Raw genomic sequence first — 21,826 nt, forward strand, 5'->3', positions numbered from 1 at the left:
AACTACTTTTCGATATTTAATTCACTAAATATTTTATGAGACTTAATAAAAGCTTATTTTATTAAAATCTTTTTTTTTTAAGTTTTGAATTCTTATTATTTTAATCTAAAGAAAAAAAAAACTATCAAAATTCAGTGTTTTCCAGTCTGATATTTAGCTGTTGCTGAATTGTACTGATGCTGAATAATGTCAAAGTTGAGTCACGAATACAAAGTGCTTGTACGGGACAAAAAAGGAATATAAGTTTATTTTAAGTTAGAGGACTGAAAACCGCAAAGCAATATAAAAATAAGTTTTCTGAAGCTTAAGTTTTTTATGCACCTCTGCTAATTTCTAAGATTAGAGCTCTCGACGATTATTCAAATTAACTTCCTCAGCAGAGGGTTCAGGGAAATGAATACGTATGATACAAAAAAAAAAAAAAAAAAAAAAAAAAAAAAAAGGCACAAAAGGACATGTTGGAAGTCTATTGCGATCATACAGCAGGAACTGACTCATTGCAAGCTGTTTCGCGAAACTGTCATTTATCACTGGCTTTCAGTTCTATCAAAAAATTACTACTAGATCTTCTTTTGCGTGGTTTCATCTTTCAAGCCGAAGTTTTAAGTCATCCGCATGTTTAGTTCTCATAGTAATGAATGAAGTTTATATGCTTTGCGTAATAGGGAAAAAATATCTTTTGCGGTTGGCGAGGGTCATCGCTGTTCTTACTTGCAAGCACATAAATCAATGGTGCTACACATGAATAAAACAGATCTTACTACATATTTTTAAATTTCTTCATATAATTTACATTTCGTTTTAATTGTCATTTGGGGTTTAGATTTTGCGTTTTTCATTATTTTATGTGCTTTTGATATAAAAGGAATGTCCTTCCCATTTTGCATATTTGATTCATCTCATGAAAATAATAACCTATTTTCAGAAGCAGGAAACTCGAAAATTCATCTATATTTTCGGAGGGATTCACCGACATGACGAGGTTTCGGCGGGGTTCGCCGGGCGACAGGTTCATCCACCAAACTGCTCTGTAGACGTGCTACCACTTACACCATAAAAACGCACGATTTAATAGAACAACTTCTTTAATTTATCACCTCTTGAAGAACGATTCCAACTTGACATTTTACCATTCACATTATGCGCTCACGTTCGGGGAACGCGTTGGTACTTTACACTATTAACATATATTTATCTCTTTATTAAATTGCTTTTTTGTGTTTTATTGAATTTGATTGTAAATCATGGATAAGTTCTTAAGACAAAGATATGAAAATTCATGTCAGAAAATGAAATCAATAAGTGAAAAGATAAAAAATTTGGGGTAGTTTTTTTTTTCTGTATTTCATCGATATTTAATTGCATGCATTCATATTCATATTCTGCAGAAGAAGTTTAGAAGTGTGAAGTGAAAATAAAAATAAATACCAATAATATAATATACAAAGTCTCTCCCGAAAGTAATGCGCCCCATTTTCTTCTGCCGCGACTATCCGTCGCGCAGCGTCGTCGCTTGCACAGAAGGCTGGATGGAGTCTTGGGACCACAGCGCGACTAGTGCCAGTCGGCTCCAAGCTCCTGGAGAGTCCCAGTTCCTGTTTAAGTGAACCCTTGTGTGAGTTCTCGGTCGAAATCAAGATGGAAAAAACTCTCGAGCAGCTATACGCGAAACGTTTTGTTTCAAACTCGAGAAAACTCCGTCAGAGACTTGATCGGAGATTAAAAAAGAGATTTGATCATCGGAGATTAAAAATCCCTCAAAGGACAGCATTTGGGGACCCTGGAGAACATCAAGGCAGCTACGACGAGGTTTCTAAAGGACATTCCTGTGACGGACTTCCAGGACGCATATAAAGGATGGAAATCACGTTGGAACAAGTGTGTTAAAGCTGGAATGATGTATTTCGAAGAATATTGAGCAATTGTACGAATTAGTTCAATAAATTTCTTAAAAAAATTGGGCGCATTACTTTCGGGACAGACCTTGTGCTTTCGTCTATTTGTGACGTATGAAGAGAAAACTTACATATTTTAATGTTATCCGATGATTATGTAAGCTACCAAAATATCTCTCATTCGTTAAACATTTTTTTAGTGAATGTATTTAGTGTTTCTCAAAAGGATAATTGACAGCAAACTTTTAGCAAAATCTCTGTGACGCATAACGGTTTCTTTCTGAGAAAGCTTCGAAAAGTTCTTTTCAAATTCTAATTGGATAGAAGGCTGATAGGAGAAAGAAGCTGAAGTATTTTAAACCAAAAACGAGAAAATTCCTAAATATTTTTAACACATTGTTTCGCAATATGGAAGATGCTCAACATGACTGACATAGTTTGCTATAAATAACATATCCATAAATTCTCTCTGCAAATATTATTTTTACATTCAAGTCTCAAAATTATTAAAAAAAAAAAAAAAAAAAAAAAAAAACCTCTATAGATGGTGTATTTGTTGTGAGATACAAGTTGTGAGATTTGATGTAGCATTAAAAAACGAAATTTCTATCTCATTTGTATGATGGTATAAAGAATATTTGATATTTCAATTTTATATGAACTCCAGGGCTCCGCGAAATTTTTAGGATCTCTGAACTAGAGTATCGCGAGGCAAACTTGTTGAATGCATTTACCTTGCTTTCATAAAGCTGTTGCAAAGCTACTACAGATATTTTCGATGCACGTTATCACACGCGCAGTGTTTAAATCGACCTCTTAAACTCTTCTTTATTTATATTGCCTTATGTTTCTTCTAAAGTAAGCGTTTATGCATACGAAACTCGAACACACTGGGCAGTGTAAAAAGTAAAAACAAGTTACTAAGAACTTAGTTAATTAAAATTAAAGTTTTATCGATTTTTAAAAAATCTGTATAACGTTTTAAGAAACTTTGGAGACTAATACGTTTGTATTATTAAGATTACTTGAACATATTCTGAACAATGTAAGGAAACTAGATTAGTAGTACTGTGGCCAGGATAACACTTTATTGAAAAATTTCAATTCAAAACTTTAAGCTGAAACTGTTTTCATCTAAAACGAACAGATTAAGCTATTTTTGATTTGATTACACTTTTCTAGAGATATAATCTGCTTTTGAGTTTCGTTGTTTTTCGAATTTTGAATAAAATAAACTTTCTCGGTTTTTACACTAGCACTGCTGGGCATCACACACAACCTCGTTTTCTATCGTTCCAGAAACTCGGTGTCCATGTGCTCATCCATCTATTTTCACTTAAAGAAAAATCAGAGAATTGTTTTTGCCCATGTACACGTCGATCTACTTTCACTTAAAAAAACACCACAGAATTGCACAACCTCGATTTCGCGCACGACCTGGGCATTGCGCACCACATTGATTTTGCCCATGTACACATGGATCTATTTTTCACTTAAAAAAACACCACAGAATTGCACAAACTCGGCATCGCGCACAACCTCGGCATTGCGCGCCACATTGGCTTTGCCCATGTACATATCGATCTATTTTCACTTTGAAAACATCAGAGAATTGCCCAAACTCGGCATTGCGCATCACATTGTCTTTGCCCATGTGTACATCGATCTATTTTTACTTAAAAAAATCAGACATTGAATAAACTCAGCATTGCTCATATACTCAGAAATCTGCTTTCACTTAAAGAAATCAGAGAATTGCAGAAGCTCGCGCGTAACCAACTCCATTGTTTTGAGTTGTCCAATATACTCTTCGCAAACCAGGAGTTCTTTCTAACAGACCTTGAAATTCGATGCTTACATTCGCCTCCAGTAACTCTACACATCCACTCAAAACCGTCTATACGGTTCTTTCGCTCTACTAGTTTCATATCTGTTTCACAAATTGGGCACTTATACGATATTGCAATCAAACTTTTCTCCATACACCACTCAATAACGCTCTTTTTACCTCTTCGCTCCAACTGATAAAAAAAAATCCAGATTCAGATACTCATCCATTCTGCAGTAAGCACCGAATTAGACACGCTCATCAATAATCAGAACATTCTTTAAGAATTCTTTTCTGTATTTTCAGAAGTTAAGGTTATAATTTTTAACTCATGCATTCAATATTTTCAATCGTTTGGTAATGATCGTTTTCAATCGTTTCTTAATAATACATTTGTGAGAGATAATTCGTTGTGTTAAATGCTAACACTACCACACAATTGAGAGGTTTTCCTCCTTTTTATAAGATTTTAAATCGCGCGCAAGAACTTTCTGGAACTTTCTCGAAAAAGATAGTTATTTAAATGTTAAATGCACGCGCTCTTATATTTTCAATTTTCCGGCTTAGCTTTCTTTAAATATTCGTCACGCGCTACACTGCACGGGGAATAAAACAATTTAATTTATAGTTCAACTAATATTAGCTATTTAAATACCAAATCCGTAACAATATATATTTATATAAAAATGAGTCAGACCCGATTTTTGCGAAGGCTGTTTTGAGGAAAACTATTTCTACCCCTTTAGTAAAATGGTCCACGCTAACATATCTATATTTATTTAGTTGAGTTCAGGGATGAGAACCCAACAAGCAGATACTTACAAATTCATTAAGAAAGCTAGTTTAAGTACCCGGCCAAACTATAATGAATATCGCTAATCTATTGACACGCATGGCATAACCTGATATACGCCCTTACAACCTTCTGTAAGTGCGGAAAATAAACCGCTTCGAGGACTCTGAACCGTTTTTCTGATTCTAAGGTGGCTTGAAACAGGCGAATCCTGTAACTCATGTAGAATATTTAAACGTAAGCTAGCTGGGATAACCGGTTTGAATTCGTGATTCTGATTAGTTACTTTTGGGTAGAATAACAATTTATCGATAACTACATTATATGCGCTGCTCTGTTTCTAATTGAACTAATGTCCGCATTTCAAAATTTCCTAGGTTTTTGAGATACGCCCAGATATTTTTGAACTCGGGGTCTGCTTTCAGTTTCGAAAAATCTGTATCTCGGGTATCAATTATTTTCAAGGTTAACATAGTACATTTAAGCTTGTTCCTCTCGTCATATAGTTTAATTCTGGATAGTGCATCAGCAGCAACATACTCTTTTTATAACGCATGTTTAATAATGAAATTATATACTTGTAATTTAAGAGTCCATCTTATGAGCCTCGGGACTATTGTTTCGTTTTGCCATTTTGAGTCAAATCACTCTGAATGTCCGTTCACTTTTCAAACTTGTCCGTTCACTTTTCAAACTGTTGCAACCAAATATTATCGCCACCCAGAGGCATCCTGTTTTGAATGACGTAATCCTACTGCGAATATGGGCATCTGGAAACTCATACTTTAAATTTGGAATTTGTTTTATTATCGATTTCATAGTTTGTAAACGAATTTTTGATTAACAAACTCAAGGATTTCAAAGCGACCAACAACAACGTTGTACAGAAAAAAACGTTTTTATCTTTAGCGCATGAGACTGTGTATCGGAATTTCTAAAGATATGCTCAATTTAAAATTATTTTGAGATATTGCTCTTGAATTGAATATTATGGTTTAAGTGCGAAGAAAATGATATTTAATAAATAAAGGTAACACACAAAATGAAAAAAAAAAAAAAAAAAAAATACGCCCGTTTGGGCATAATTTAAAATTTTAAACCAAACCTTTCAGATTTTTTATTTATTTATTTTTTCTCCTTTCGGGCATAAGGCTACCGAACTCGGGTAGAGGATAACCGTAGGAATTATAATTTTATTTTTTAATATCTCTTCAATTTGTTACTCTATGATTTGTTTTTTAACTCTATCATAGCGGTGAGGCTTCGTTTTTACAGGAGCGGCATCGCCATTGTCGACTTTAATGATTAACCACCTGGCTGAACCCCCGTCTTAGAATCAAATAATTGATTGAACTTGTACTTTTTTGAAGCTGGCAAGATGAAAAATTAGCAATCGTCTTCTCCGGGAATCGAACCATGGACCTCTGGAATACCGGCTAAACATATATAACCACTACACTACGAAGGCACGCTAGGAAGGCGGGAGAAATACCTTATAAATTTTCTTACCAGCGCTTGTAACTTTCTCTTCGCTTGTTCTGGCAGGTGGTTCAGCTCGACTTCAGGTGCTGTACTCGATTCTTCTTCTATGGTTTCCATCTGCACCTGGAAAGTAGAATTTTTAAAACTTAAATTTGCCCTCTCCGCGCAAAAAATGTCGATCCCCAGATTTACTAACACCAGTATTTATTACTGCTGCTAATAATCTTTGGTCATAAGAAAGGTAACGCGTTGTTGTTCGTTCTAATTTGAACGTGCAGATCCACTTTCCCGAGACCATACGCACTTCTTACCTTGGGCAGCGACTACTTTCTGTCCCGTAACTTTAAAAATACTATGCCTTCTAAAATGCTTCCTGAAAAAAATCTTGCAGCAAGAAACTGCACTGCGCCCCAGTGTCCAATAAAGCCGATGTTGATATGTTATTTATCAAAATTTGAATTTCAAGCAATACCAAATTTTGCGCGACCACGGTAATTAGTTTAAGTACAGAGGGATTTTGCTTCAATGAGGTTGACCTGACCCTCTTCTCGGGCACCATAATTAGTTTAAATTGCTTTGTTTTTCTGCCTCTTGCTTTCCTGTTGCTTATTCTGGCGACTGCCAAATGATTTTCTCTTCTGTCCCACATTTTTGCTACCGATTTTTGCGGTCGCATCTGACTGTCTATAGGGATACTGCTTTTTCTATGGTCTTGGCTGAGGCGTAATTTCTGAATACTGGCTGGAGGATCTTTGGCCAAGCTTGCCTTACACATTTTCTCCGAAGCTCGCCGGCTTTCGAATTTCACAGCGATCTGAAATAAGCTTTCGGACGTATTTGGGTTTCCAACTTCCATAAAGTCCTGTATCGTTGAAAGAAGACGCGAAAAGATTACTTATATAATTTCGATATCTGGCTTCTTTCTGTACAATAAGTTAAATATCTCGATTTTTCATAGAATAAAGTCCTTGAATTCTTCCACCTTTGTTTGGTATTTACTGAGCTGTTTCGCTTCGAGCTTGGCGCGGTCTTTAACTACTGGAAACATACTAAATTTACATAATTTCTGAATACTGGCTGGAGGATCTTTGGCAGGACCAGTTTAAACGTTTTCTTGTTTTATGTTTCAGAACCTAGCTTCCCCCAGTGGGAACTTTCCATTTTCCCTATACCAGCTAAGTGCTTGGTTTGTTAGATTTGCAATGGCGATGGTGAATTTCTGCAGTTCCAGAACAGGATGCAACGTGAACTCGAGTTCCAGCTGCTCCAAGAAGGATATCACCGAACATTTTCTGTTGAAGGTAGCAGCCAATTTCATCGCAGCCGCATGATCTCAATTTCGAATCCAAACCCTTCCATTGGGTTGTATGGTGCCGGTGGAATTTGCAGTTTGGGAGCGGCTAAGGTAAACATTCCAGACTCCAGAGACATAGTTTCGTGATTATTCAGGAGCCCATTTATTATCCTGGTTAAACTAGATTTTTCTTGCGTATTGAAGAGCTGTGTACAGACTATTCGCTGAGCACTTGTAAGTAACAAATCCAAAGAAGAATTAAATTTTCCCTTTATTCCAACTCAAAATAAATTGACAAATGACCAGACGGGCTTACAGTAACTTAAGTTTTTAACTCAAGACAGAAAATATAACACTAATCTAATAATAACTAAAATAAACCAGCCGCAGCTGCGCAAAATTAACTAACAGAATTAGCCTTTATTTAAGTTCATCGGCGCATACTAGCAGGCACGTAACAATATAGTCGTAAAACAGTAAGCTTATACCAGCAGCAACAACGTGGTAGAAAGGCAGAAAATGCTGTTTAACGCTCTTCTAAATGGCCCAGACTTAAATACTCGTTTCTACATCATTTACATAAATCGAAATCCCGGAAACTCCTTCTGACAAGGAAACGTAGGTGGGGAATGATTAGGTAAAGGAGAGGCTTGTTCTAAAACAAAAATAACTTAGAAAAATAAAGTAAACCTTACAAACGGTATCAGATTTCATTTCAAAGTGTTGATATATTATTCTTCATTTGAATCCAAATAGATATTGCAAGGTAAGATGAAATATTGTAAATATTCTTGCATTCATTGTATGTAGCATGTCTCCTTGCTTAAACCTTTTTGATCTCGATGATGAAAAACTTAGAAATCCATACATTAATAATTAAAATCTTGATTACAAACTGAGAGGTTATGACATATAATTAAGAGATATACAAATCTTTCCGTAGAGAATATTATATTCTGACTTTTTTTGCTGAACGATATTCTTTAGTGCATTGTTTTCGGAGCATTCTAAACTTTTTAATTATTTCATTTTCATTCTACTAAATCTTTCATAGTTTTCCTCCTACTTTATGAAGATGTACTTAATTTCACGAAATGTTTATTAAATACTAAGTAGCAGTGTAAGCCGCATAAAAGTAGGTCTTTTGGTAGATAATTAAAAAATAAAATTCAGAATATTACCGATTATAAGACATTTATTAAATATATCACAAAAACGTTTATAACGTTGCGCTCCTCCAACTTGCACGCAACCAAGAGGTGACTGTGAAAGCTGTATAAAACACAGAGTCTTGTAAAGGGTTTAAGTCCCTTTTTATTCAACGTAATAAATTACAATTGCGTGCTCTTGACGCTCACAGACTGCGCCTACTTGGCGGTCAAATAAAAATAATAACCTGAAAAGAAACTAAAGACAAGATTCTAACTACGAGGCTCTCTAAAATAACTAACTCACCGCGTTTTACAATACCGCTGCTAATTCAGCAGACTTGAAGCTCACTGGAACGATTACCACTACTTCCCGCCAAGCACATAGGCCGAAACGCGGGGTCCTTCAAATTCTCACTAACTACCTCCGCGCTCGTGAAGTAAGAAGAATATCACACCGAACTCGTTTCCTTCTATTTAAATCATAATACTTCCGCAGATAATTTGAATCCTTGCGCGTTCTACTAAAATTTACATATTCTGGCATTGGCAGTTCCAGGGGAAAGTAAGGCTTGACAGGAAAGATAGTTTAAACTTAAAATAAATGTTAGTTAAAATAAATATAAATCCTACATTTGCCGCTGCCAGAATTTGGAAAACTTGGAAGCAGGTCCTACAAACGACCTGTTGTAAGTTTCTCTAATTCTGAGCTAACTGGCGAGAACCTCGTTTACACAAAAAAAATCTTATGTAACAAATTGTATACTAAAATTCTGTTGATCGTTATAAAGCTCTCTTCTTACAGCAACTTTTCCTGGACTTCATCAATCAATCTTGGTCTTTCCTTCCAGCATCTGGAAGGAATAAGTATCAGTATCTTTCTAAATACATTATAATTTACACTTTCTTGACACAATAAATTTTTGTTTTTAAACGATTCGTTTTTCTTAGTTTTTGCTTACTTCACATTCATTCAATTTTTCAAGCATTAATTTAACTTTACCCTGGCTCTCCACCGTGTGTGGTGTCAAACGGGAATATTCGTGTTTTAGTCTTACAACACTTCCCCTAACCACCATGATTTGTTAGAATTCAACGACCAAATAGACACACCTTACTCGACATTCTACAACTCAATGAGCTACTTTAATATTCTTAAAAATTCAAATGTAGGTGGAGAACCCTACAAAACACATTCATTCTAACTTCCTCCTCATTCATCTTTAAACATGCAGGCTTTCGCTCTAAAGCATGACTTTATCTACAATTTACTACTTAAATTTTGACTTCATTGCTTTTAAGCATTCACTTTTAGCATCTACAATTTTATGCTTCTAGACTAAATTCTACTTTTACATAACATTCAAGTATTTACATACATTTACAAAATTTTAATACATATGCTTTTTACAATTTACCATAAAATGAATAAGAGAAAATAAATTTTTACTTTACTCATTCTTCGCCAAGCTGGCGGCACTGAAAGTAAAATTCTTATTAATACAAGAATACGAAGTTATTTTTATCTTCGGCCAAATTTTGGCTTTAACATAACAGAATTAGTCTTTCGACCAAAAGAAAATGCTTGTTTTTAGCTTTTACACTTAAAGAAAATAATACTTTTGCCTTAGCTAAATAAAGTAAAACAAAACTAAGTCTCAACCGAGACATATTGACTTTCGTCAAAACATAGAACTTCGTACTTATGCATAACATTTCGGAACAAAAGAGAAAAAAAAATTATAGAAGGTTTTAACTTATCTTTGAGTTTTCGATGCTTGAAACTCCGTCATTCGTTTTTGGCAGAATTGGTCCCAAGTTAGAGGTTTCATGGATGTTAATCTTCTCCTTACTGCCCTCCGAGTGTCGTCCACCTGACTTTTTCTTTTGCGTCCTCTACATGCTGGCCTCTTGGCGGAGTAATCGTTTGGTTGTTGGCCTTTCCGTTTCTCCCTGGGACGGCTGGTCTTGACGTCCTCCGGTCTGGAGTCCTTCTTGAATTTCTTCTGTTCCTCGTATTTTTGTGCCTCCTGTTGGCGTTTCAGTTTCCGGAACGGCGGCCTTGCTGGCCCCTGACTCTGTGGCCGTGTGCGCGTTCTCCTTGATGTGTAATTTCTCCTGCTATCCTTTGTAGGTGGTGTTTTTCTCTTTACCACGGTTTCTTTACCCGGTGCATCTGTATTTTTGTTTTTCTTAAACGCTGGAGTTTGAAAATTATTTTTTCTTTTTGATACCGACGTCCGGGTTGTAGAAGTGCTAGGTCTCTCTTCTTGGGTGGTGGAATAGTTGTTGTCTCTTGCCCTTCTATTTCGTTTAGACTTGAGTCCTGCAAGAAACTTTTAAGGATTTCAAAATCATTTCGATTATAGTATTTTTTCACCTGGTCGGGACTTGCTTTACAGATTTCCCCTCTCTCGTTCTTAAGATATAAGACTACTCCTTTGATTTCCTGAATTACATAGGGGCCTTCAAACTTTGTAGCTAGCTTTGCCATAAAATTGTCTGGGGCACTTGATAAAGAGAATTTCCACTTCAATACTTTATCCCCAACTTTAAAATCTGCTTCACAGCGTTTTCTATCGTAATATAGTTTCTGCCTATTTCTTGCCGTATCCGAGGTTTTAAGCGCCTGATCAATCAACTTTTGCACATCTTTTTGTTTAAACTCCTGCTCTCTTTGTTGCACAAAGAATAATTTATCTAAAGGCGTAATTAATTTTCGGCCTAAGAATAATTCTGCTGGAGTTTTTCCCGTAGTATCATGATGTGCCGTTCTTAAAGCATAAGCTAATTCATTTATGTAGCCATCCCAGCGCTTGTGATGTGTGCTCACGTAACTGCGAATTATTTTTACTATGTTTTTATTAACTCTTTCTGCTATGTTAGCCTGTGGTCTATACGGAACCATTTTGATATGCCGTATGCCAAGTCCATTGCATATGTTTTCAAATATTTGACTAATGAATTGTTTTCCGTTATCGCTAATGACTTTTATCGGTGCACCGTATTTTAAAATGTATCTGTGTAAGAATGCATCTGCGACTGTTTTGGCTGACGCGCGTTTAAGAGGAACAATTTCTATCCATTTTGAAAAATGATCTACTATTACTAAAAGAAACCGATTTTTATTTAACTCGCTCTGGGGGAAGGGACCAAGGACATCTATGCCTAAAATTTCATTCGGAAATGTAGCGCGAATGCTATTTAAGTACCCGGCCGGGCTGTAATTAATATCATTTATTAAGTGACATTGATTGCAGGACCTGACATACGCCGTTACTATTTTGTATAATTGCGGGAAATATACCGCCTCGCGTACCCTTTTTATAGTCTTTCTGACCCCTAGGTGGCCCGCTGTTTTTTCTTCGTGCAACTCCTTCATAATGCTTAATCGAAGCGAGGCTGGGACGACTGGCTTATACTCAAGATTTTCGTTTGTTGTTTTCGTATAGAATAATAAATTATCTATTATTTCATAGTTTTTTGCTCTATTTCTTATCGCATCGATATCTGTATGCTCAAAGCTTTCGGGGTCTTTCAAATAAGCATAGATATTTCCAAATTCAGGATCAGCTTTCAGTTCAGTAATAACCGTATCTCTAGAATCTAAAATTTTTGAAGTCAACACAGCGCATTTAAGTTCATTTCCTTCATCGTCCAGTTTTATACGAGAAAGTGCGTCAGCTACATTGTTTTCCTTACCCGGTTTATATTTTATTGTGATATTATATTCTTGGAGTTTTAAAGCCCATCTTATTAACCTGGGCGTTAGATTTTTCCCCGAGTAAAGTCTACCAACAGCCGCATGATCCGAAAAGACTGTTACTGGCGATTTGCCGAAATAAACTCGAAATTTGTGTACAGCCATTAATACGGCTAATGTTTCTCTTTCTGTAGCTGTATAATTCCTTTGTGTCTGATTCAATGTTTTACTAAAAAATGCCAGAGGATGGTTATTTTGCATAAGAACCGCACCCACCGCATAGTCTGACGCATCTGCTGCAATTTCCAAGTTTTCGTCCCCCTCCGGGAATTTCAAAACAGGGGTATTGATAAGCGCTTCTTTTAACGTTTCGAATGCGGTATTTGCTTCTGCTGTCCACATGAATTTACTTTTCTTTCTTTTAATTACTAACAAGGGTTCAACAATATTAGCAAAATCTTTTATGAATGGCCGATAATAAGAACAAAACCCAAGGAAAGAAGGAATTTTCTTGGCGGTGTTGGGAGGTGGGAAATTCTTGATTGCTTTTATTTTTGAATCTTGAGTTTCTATACTCTTTTGCGAAATTTTATAACCCAGATATTTAAGTCTTTAGTTGCGAACTTGTATTTTAAGGCGTTAATTGTAAGACCGGCCTCTTTTAATAATTTAAAAACTTGTTCTAGATCATTCATATGTTGTTCCAACGTACTACTCGTTATAATTATATCATCTAGATAAATTAAAGTTGACTTTCCTAGGACAGGCTTTAGAACAATGTCCATAGCTCTCTGGAATGTTGATGGCGCCCCACACAACCCAAAGGGCATGCGTAAAAATGCATAAGTGCAAGATTTTGTTATAAACGCGGTTTTATGTATATCTTCGGGTCTCATAGCTATTTGATAGTAGCCAGACGTTAAGTCCAAAGTAGACATATATCTTGTCGATTTGATCTGTCTAATGATCTCGTCTATAACCGGCAAAGGGTAAACTGGAAATTTGGTAATACTATTTAGTTTTCTGTAATCAATAGCAAACCTCCAAGGCCTTTTATCCGAAGGAGGAAACTCGTTCTTTTTCCTACATAGTACGACTGGACTCGCGTACTCACTATTTATGGGCGTTATTATTTTATTCTTTAACATCTCCTGAATATGTTCTTCGATGATTAAGTCTTTTTGTTTGTCATAACGGTATGGCTTAGTCCTACAAGGTTTTTCGGCATTTAATTGAATCTTGTGCGTCACTATCTGGCAGTTTCCTGGTTTTTCTGAAAACAAATGAGAAAAATTACTCACCACTTGCTGTATTGCTTTACTTTCATGGTCATTCAGATGGCTAAGGTCCACTTCAGGTGTCTCCACAGGTTCCACCACCCTCTGGTCCATCTCCAACACCACGGAACTATCTTGAAAATTTAATTTGGCCCTCGCGGCCCTTAAAAACTCCATACCTAAAATAAGAGAGTGTTGCAGATCCTTCACCACAAAAATTAATACTTTGAGATTTTCCTCTTTTACCTGTACGTTTAATGCTACTTTCCCGATGCAGTGACATGTTTTTCCTTGCGCCGCTATAATTTCCGTATTTCTGGTTTTAAAGAGTCGTATCCTATAAAAATTCTTTTTGAAGAACTTTTCACTCATGAAATTGCCTTCTGCCCCTGTATCGATGAGGGCTTCTACTGGTACATCGCCAACCAGGACTTGTATAATTGGTAGCTGTGAGTTTTTTACGATGACCGTGTTTAAATGTCTATTTGAGGGTTTTTTTAAAACTTCCGGGGTCTGGACCCTCCCTTTCACAGGCCCCTCTACTCGTTTAAAGCTTTCTTTTCAATCTGTGTCTTCTGGGTACGCGGATGTTTATTTTCAAATTTTCTTTTTGGGCCTTGACCTTCGAGTTTCGATGCGTTAGCTTGATAGTTCTTTCCCCCATAAGAGCGATTTCCATTTCTGGTTTCCTCCTTCCTTCGGGTACTTTGAGAATATGTTTCCCCTCTCGCTTTTTCCGCTATTCTGCGATTTTGAAACTTCACCGCCAATTCGAAAAGTTCCTGCAATGTGCTTGGGTTTCTAATTTCAAAGTAGTCTTGAACAGCGGGTAACAATCTTGGTAATATTATTTCAATAATCTCCGCATCGGGTTTCTTTCCATACAGCATATCCGTTAGCTTGATTTTTCGTAGAATAAAGTCCGTCAATTCTGCTGTATCCCGTTGATAGAAACTATATAGCTCGGCTTCCAGCCGTGCGCGATCTTTCACTATGGGGAAGGCCTTTACTAACGATTTTTTGAAATTTTCAAATATATATGTCGGGCTTCCAAATTCCCCTAATATAAATTTGCCTATGTTTTTCCACCATAGCGCGGCCTGTCCTCTTAGTGCTGATGTGGCGATGGCAACTTTTTGTCTTTCAGGCACAGGGTAGAGCTGAAAGTGGTTTTCTAGACCTTCTAGAAATACCGACACCGAATTTTTTCCGTCGAAATAAACGTTTGGCTTGATTGACGCTCTCAAAGTCTGGACCAGGTATCCAAATCCTTCTAACTGACTTGTCATTTCTTGGTGTTGTCCAGCGGTTTCCATCCAGTTTTCGGCCATTTCAGTTCGATAATTGTTCGGGCGCCAATATAACGTTGCGCGCCTCCAACTTGCACGCAACCAAGAGGTGACTGTGAAAGCTGTATAAAACACAGAGTCTTGTAAAGGGTTTAAGTCCCTTTTTATTCAACGTAATAAATTACAATTGCGTGCTCTTGACGCTCACAGACTGCGCCTACTTGGCGGTCAAATAAAAATAATAACCTGAAAAGAAACTAAAGACAAGATTCTAACTACGAGGCTCTCTAAAATAACTAACTCACCGCGTTTTACAATACCGCTGCTAATTCAGCAGACTTGAAGCTCACTGGAACGATTACCACTACTTCCCGCCAAGCACATAGGCCGAAACGCGGGGTCCTTCAAATTCTCACTAACTACCTCCGCGCTCGTGAAGTAAGAAGAATATCACACCGAACTCGTTTCCTTCTATTTAAATCATAATACTTCCACAGATAATTTGAATCCTTGCGCGTTCTACTAAAATTTACATATTCTGGCATTGGCAGTTCCAGGGGAAAGTAAGGCTTGACAGGAAAGATAGTTTAAACTTAAAATAAATGTTAGTTAAAATAAATATAAACCCTACAAGTTAGTTAATGTATGGAATGTATATACTAATGTATGGAAAAGATTCTGAAACAACGCTTGTTATATGGTGGTTTAAATGCAGTAAAAGGCTGATACTACTGGCTTAGGTTTCAAAGCTCTCGTAAATTCAAACGCAAAATAAAGAGAAAAATGTGAATTTAATAAAAGTGTTTTGTTCATCTGAGAAATTTCTATAATTTAGCCTGAATTATTAACAAACTTTACTCAATGAATTGCTGTAGATTTTAGTGTCAGTGCAGAACAAATATTCTAAAAAAGTAGAAAAGTTTAATGACTGTTAAAAAATATGTATATATTATTTACTTTCTTTCAGACTTCGTATACTTTATGACTACTGCCGGGGCAGAAGAAAACCTGATTTTTTCATAATTAAGCCAGTCAAAAACTGTCAAGGATGTGGAATTTATTTGATAAAAGGTCTCGACAAAAGTATAAAGACATATAAAAATGTTGTTTGCCAGAAATATATATCAATGGTAGGATGGGTTTTCATTTTGAGTTTTCATTATTGTAACTGTGTTGCAAATACTCTAAATTATTCAAAGATATAATATTATTTTACTTCACGTAATCTGTTAGTGATGACTTGAAAAAAGTTGCATTATTTGACTAAAAATTTGGTTCGTTGAATTGTCACAAGCTTTGTGGTCAGATTGAATCAATGTCACAGTTGAAAGCAATCTAAGTTTTTGTTTGGACGATGAGTTAGCAAAGACTCTTTGACTTGAACCCTCGTATAAAAACAGACAGGAGTACACAACATTAGCCTCCTGTGTCTATAAGAAGATACGTATATAATATTATATATACGTATAAATTCTAATATATTCTATTATAAATCAATTTTTGAGTTTTGTAGAGTTAAAATGATTTTCATTTCTTATTCTTTTTTTAAAGAAATACTGTATATTCGACATAAGAAAGGAAAAATAAAAACAATTCTTAGGGACACTGAGAGCTTGCGCAATTGTTTACCGCTCCGAAGACAAGAATGTCGTAACATACAGCGAACACTTACTTCTCAATTTTCAGTGTAGCTGGAATAGGAATATACAGAGTGTATCTGAAATTCTTCAACAAACTTAGAGGGAATGATAGTACTCATCAAGACGAACAAAAAGTGCGACGGAACATAGGGTCGCAAATGACGTTTAAAGGGTGAAATTCGAGAAAAATGGTCTGGAGATGGACAAACTGATACGAGAAAGAAACACTCCAGAAAATTATTTATTGCACAGAATAGATACAACACAGCTCGTGATGATCAGAGAAAACAAAAATTTTACAACAATTGTTCAAAGTGTCGACCACGGACATTATCACACAGAGTAGTACATCGACGGAGGAACGACTGGGGCCACGCTCGAAGATTGTGGGAGTTTCCTGGATTTCTGCTGCAGCGGTCACAATACGCCTTACTACTACTTCTGGCGTTTCTACTGGCGTCTCATAAATGAAGGATTTCATTCGTCCCCGGAACAAGCAATTCAAAGGGTTCAGGTCGGGCGAGCAAGGCCAAGCAATAGGGTTCAGGTCCGGCGAGCAAGGCCAAGCAACTACGTCCAATCCATCTTGCCGAATAAACTCCATCAAGGTGGTTACACATCGTTGGCGGTTCATGTACTTACAACGCATGCTTGCTACAAAGTTGCGTTTATTGGTTTGTTTCTAAGAATATGAAAATTTGCATACGTAAATTCCTGTTCACAGATTGGTTTGGCTTTCTACCAGTTTTTGTTATTTCTTTTCATCGGATATGCACAAAGTGAGAAGAAAACCAGCTTTGCACCAGTTCTGCAGAAAAGCAACATGCGAGATTTCGATGTTTTTATTCTTTTTGCGATTTTCACCCTTTAAACGTTATTTGCGACCCCATGTTCCATTGCATTTTTTGTTGATCTTGATGAGTACTATCATCCTTCTAAGTTTGTTGAAGCATTTCAGATACCACCTGTACTTTTTGAAAGCTTGTAAACTGTTTAGAAAAATGTAATAATGAACTAATATTAAGGTTACCAGTTCATCACCTTATTTGATCACATGATATAAAAGATGTTTGGTCGCGCATTTTGTCAAAGTGACAAGATTGTTGCCTTCATTTAAATTTCGGGCATTTATTTGAGAACTTTAAATATTCGCGATTCCACAGCAGGTTTTACTTTTACGGCAGAGTAGACAGTTATAGGCAACCTTTGCATTTGCAGATATGAGCAACTGCAAGCAATTTTAAAATAAGTTCTTAGATCTTAGCAAATGAAAGAAAATTTAATGTAAGTTCTTACATGTGACAATTGACAGAAGTTTTAGTGCAACGTTTTAGATCTTAGCAAGTGAATTTAGAAATTTGAATAAAAGAAAAAGTACGTTCAATTATATTCTTTGACATGCGTTGAGAAGCTTATAATTTAGTTAAGAAAATATTAAATTTAAAACGATACAGCGAATCAATAGGAAATTTAAATGTATTGCTAATTCTATATTTTAGAACACCATACAAATTCCGTTTTCAGAATATACAAGACGTTTCAGCAAATCGGTTACAAACTTTCAGAAGAGATAGATTACACCTAGACGATGGAAAAACACATAGCAATGCATGGTCGGGAACAGTTTCCTGGCGTGGTAGTAACGACATAAAATACAAGAAAGGAAGGACACGAACAAGGTGAAAATATATGCTTAGTGCCAGCGGAAACCAAGAAATAAGAACAAAAACAGACGCTCTTCAAAGAAGGTAAGAAATGGAAGCTCCCTTCAGCCCACCTGGACACGAGTGTCCCCATAGCTCAAAAGAAGGGGGACCGTATCTCCATAAACGAGGGCAGCCAGTAACCCAGCCACCCCCAAAACAACAAACAAAAATAAGTAAGCACATCTAACACAAAATTACAGACCAACAAACAAACAAACAAAAAAAAAACATAAACACAAATTCACAACAGAACACCACAGATATCTAAAATCCACATAAATACAAAATTCAATTTTAACAGAAGATTCCTACCAGCGCCCTATTTTCATTGATAAACTTCATTAGAGCAATAGAATATGATTTAAAAACTTTAAAATTAATAACACTTACATTAAAATCAGTAATGTTAAAAATCTGTCTAATAGGGGCTGTTAAACTACAATCTACCACGAAATGCCTAGCATCACCATCAACCTGACAACTAATACATAATTTATTTTCCTGCAGATTAAATTGGTTGAAATAGAACGGAAACCTACCATGTCCAATTAAAACCTGATTAACATCAATATTGTTCATACATTTTATTTTATTTGTGATTTTAATTAGTTCCATAAATCCTTTGTTTTTAGGTGAAGAGAACTGCTGTATTTTCCATTTGTTAACGTAAATTTTTTCATTCTTCGAACAGCAATTCTCTTCGAACCTGTTACTTCAATATCCATTGCACTGAAATTTGAGACCGCCTGCTTGGCCAGGCTGTCGGCCTTCTCATTACCAATAAAGCCTATATGGACTTTAACCCAATGTAGCTTAATATTTAAATATGAACTCAAAGTTTCTAAATGACTCTTAATTTCGACAATTAATGAATTGAAATTGTCTGGGAGGGAGAGCGCATGGAGAAGTGAGAGGCAGTCAGTGTAAATATTTACAGACGTGGGTATAAACAAGGTATTTTTAATCCATAATAAGGCTTGTTTGAACGCTTCACTTTCTGCCTGGAAAACTGAATTATATATGTTCGACTTAAACATTCTATAATCCACCTCAGTTCCATAGTAAAAAACAACAGAGGCAGCTCCTACGCTCCCTCCGATCCCAGAACCATCTGTATAAATATCAAACACATCAACAGTTGGATTACTTTTATCAAAAACAAAACCAAATCTATTGGAAGGATGTATTAAATGAATATTAAATTTTTCAAAAACATTCTTTGTTATTAAATCATCTTCATACATTTCCAATTCCATTCGTCCAGTTCTAAATAAAAATTTCTCATAATAAAATTCGCATAAAATTGAGAGAAGAGGCAGCCCAACCAACACAAAGACGGCCTCGGTAGGCACCTTTCTAAAACATCGGGTTAAAGCTAAACCCCAAGCTCTCTGAATACTGTCCAATTTCATCCGTAATCTAACCAGTTCCCCTGTCCTGGATCCCCAGGCTCCAATTCAATACATGATGATTGGAAGCACTACATTTAAGTAAATCTTCTTCAGAATGGAGGATTTCAAGGCTAAAATCTCAGCTGGAAAGGTTCTTCTATAATTTAATAAAAGCAGATCAGTTCGTCTTTGTACCAACTTAAAACGTTCTATAAAATTTAATTTGTTGTCAATCATAACGCCAAGATATTTCATATTATCTACAAATTTTATTTGCCTTGATATTTCAAATTTGGTGGTCTAGTCTTTTTACCTCCTCCGGAAAAAAAATAATGCACATGCTTTTTCAATATTAAATTGTAATTTTTCTTTCTTTTGCCAATCACTTAGTACTAGAGCAGTTTCATCAAATAATTTTTCCATTTTTTCAAGAGAATCGTGTTTCATAAGAATCATAATATCATCAGCATATGTAATTAATTCCACATTTTGTGCAAACTTCAGTTTCAGCAAGTTATCTACAATAAAGTTCCAGAGCAGGGCAGCACTGCAGGAGCCCTGAGGGCATCCCTTATAAATAGTCATTACTAAGTCTTTACTCTTATCCTTAAAACAATTAAAAACAATTTTCCTATTACTAAAATAACTTTTAAATAAATAAAACAAATTTCTAGTTATTTTTAAATCAATTAAACCATGCGACAAGGAAGACCAATCGACAGAATCAAATGCAGCCGAAATGTCTAGAGAAATCAGAGCTACGTGTTGTTCACCCCTAAAACGTCTGACATATCCCACAACCCGGTAAAGTGCATCCTACATACCTCTTCCAAAAGTAAATCCATATTGAAACTCGTTAAGTGGACATTTATTAACCATAAAGTGTAAAATTCTATTAGTTACCAATTTGTCTAGCACCTTACCCAAAATATTCAAAAGTGTAATGGGTCTTTGCTTTCCATTCGGCTTAGGGATAAAAATAATTCGACCAATTTATCAACAATCTGGAAAAAGAGTAAGCTTGAGACAGGCATTATATAGACCAACAAAAGAATATGGGTAATAGAAGAATAATCTTTTAATCAAAACAGAATGTATGCGATCCAGACCTGCAGCAGCCATATTCCTCAAGCCCAATATAATACTCTTAACTTCATTATATGTGAATGGTGAGTCATTTTCACTACATTTCAAAACATCATCTTCTAAAATATGTATATCTTCTGGTTCACTCAAATCAAGTACCTCTTTAACATACACAGTATTAATATCTTGCTCATCACCCATACCATCAGGTCTCTTCACATTCAGCTTTAAAATTCGCTTTCCAAATGCCGTCTTATAAAAACTGTCATAATAAACAACGCTTCTTAAAAAATAATTCTCTTTACATACTCTCTTGGTCTTCCTAATCAAACGTTTATAAATAGCCAATTCTCTTTTGTACTTTATCTTAAGAAAAATTCTAGTGTTATCATCTAATCCAATCACCTGTGAGCTTTTCCTATATGCACGGATACGTCTTTTAAACTTTTCCAATTCGGGCGTCCACCATGAGATTACATTTCGAGTCTTCCTCTGTATCAGCAGATCGTAATCTATTCTCGCCTGAAGCAACGTTTCAAAATCGTTTACTATACCAATCAGTTGTTCACTGTCATTTACAACACTAATTCTCTCACCAAGCCTCATCATATCAACTTTAAATTTCTTATACAGCCTGTTGATTCTTAGAATATTTCTCGATACCAAGGCCCCTCTTCCATATTGAAGACAAGAATCTTCATTTCGAAGACAATATAGCGATGATCGCTCAGTGAATCATCAGTATTGATTTCAAGTTTGCATTTATTACTATCCAGATTGCTGGATCCTATAGCTAAATCTGTCCAACCTCGTCTGATAGGAGAATTAAAGTTTGCAATAGAATTAAAGTCATTAATAAAAATTAAATTATTAGATACAATAAAATCAAACACCAGCTTTGCTCTTGCATCAATCAATTTGCCCCCCCCCACCCCCAACTAAAATGCTTTGAATTAAAATCCCCCATAATTAAAACCTTTTATATATAGATAGAAACCTCTTCCAATTTATGAAGATTCACAGCAATGTCTTCTGCAGGAGAAAAGTATGCTGATATGAAACTCAATTTTTGGTCTCTCATTAATACAGTAATAGCTGTTATTTCATCCATTTCATAATCCACTATAAAATCAATTTCCTCTTTTAAAACAAGAATTGCAGTTCGCCCTCCAACTTCAGGTGCAACTCTCCAACCATTTTCAATAAATGCCAATGTTCCATTAGCCCAATAGGGCTCCTGCAGTAAGATCAGATCAGGACTAACACCAATAACATTTTGGAGAACAGAGAGCTG

General features: G+C 35.8%; 1 protein-coding gene across 4 annotated transcripts in view; it reads left to right on the forward strand.

The window, feature by feature from the left end:
• The window catches only part of LOC118190974 (tubulin polyglutamylase TTLL6-like), a 93,959-nt gene that overhangs the window by 38,012 nt on the left and 34,121 nt on the right, over positions 1 to 21,826 (forward strand). For all 4 annotated transcript variants that reach the window (XM_085824523.1, XM_085824525.1, XM_085824524.1 and 1 more), the window contains one exon: positions 15,677 to 15,839. In XM_085824523.1, coding sequence (XP_085680649.1) covers positions 15,677 to 15,839 — 163 coding nt within the window. The remainder of the gene's footprint in view (positions 1 to 15,676; positions 15,840 to 21,826) is intronic.

This window comes from Stegodyphus dumicola, chromosome 9, assembly GCF_044657685.1.
Source record: "Stegodyphus dumicola isolate Sdum_Otavi_A_Nest chromosome 9, ASM4465768v1".
Taxonomy (NCBI): Eukaryota; Metazoa; Arthropoda; class Arachnida; order Araneae; family Eresidae; genus Stegodyphus; species Stegodyphus dumicola.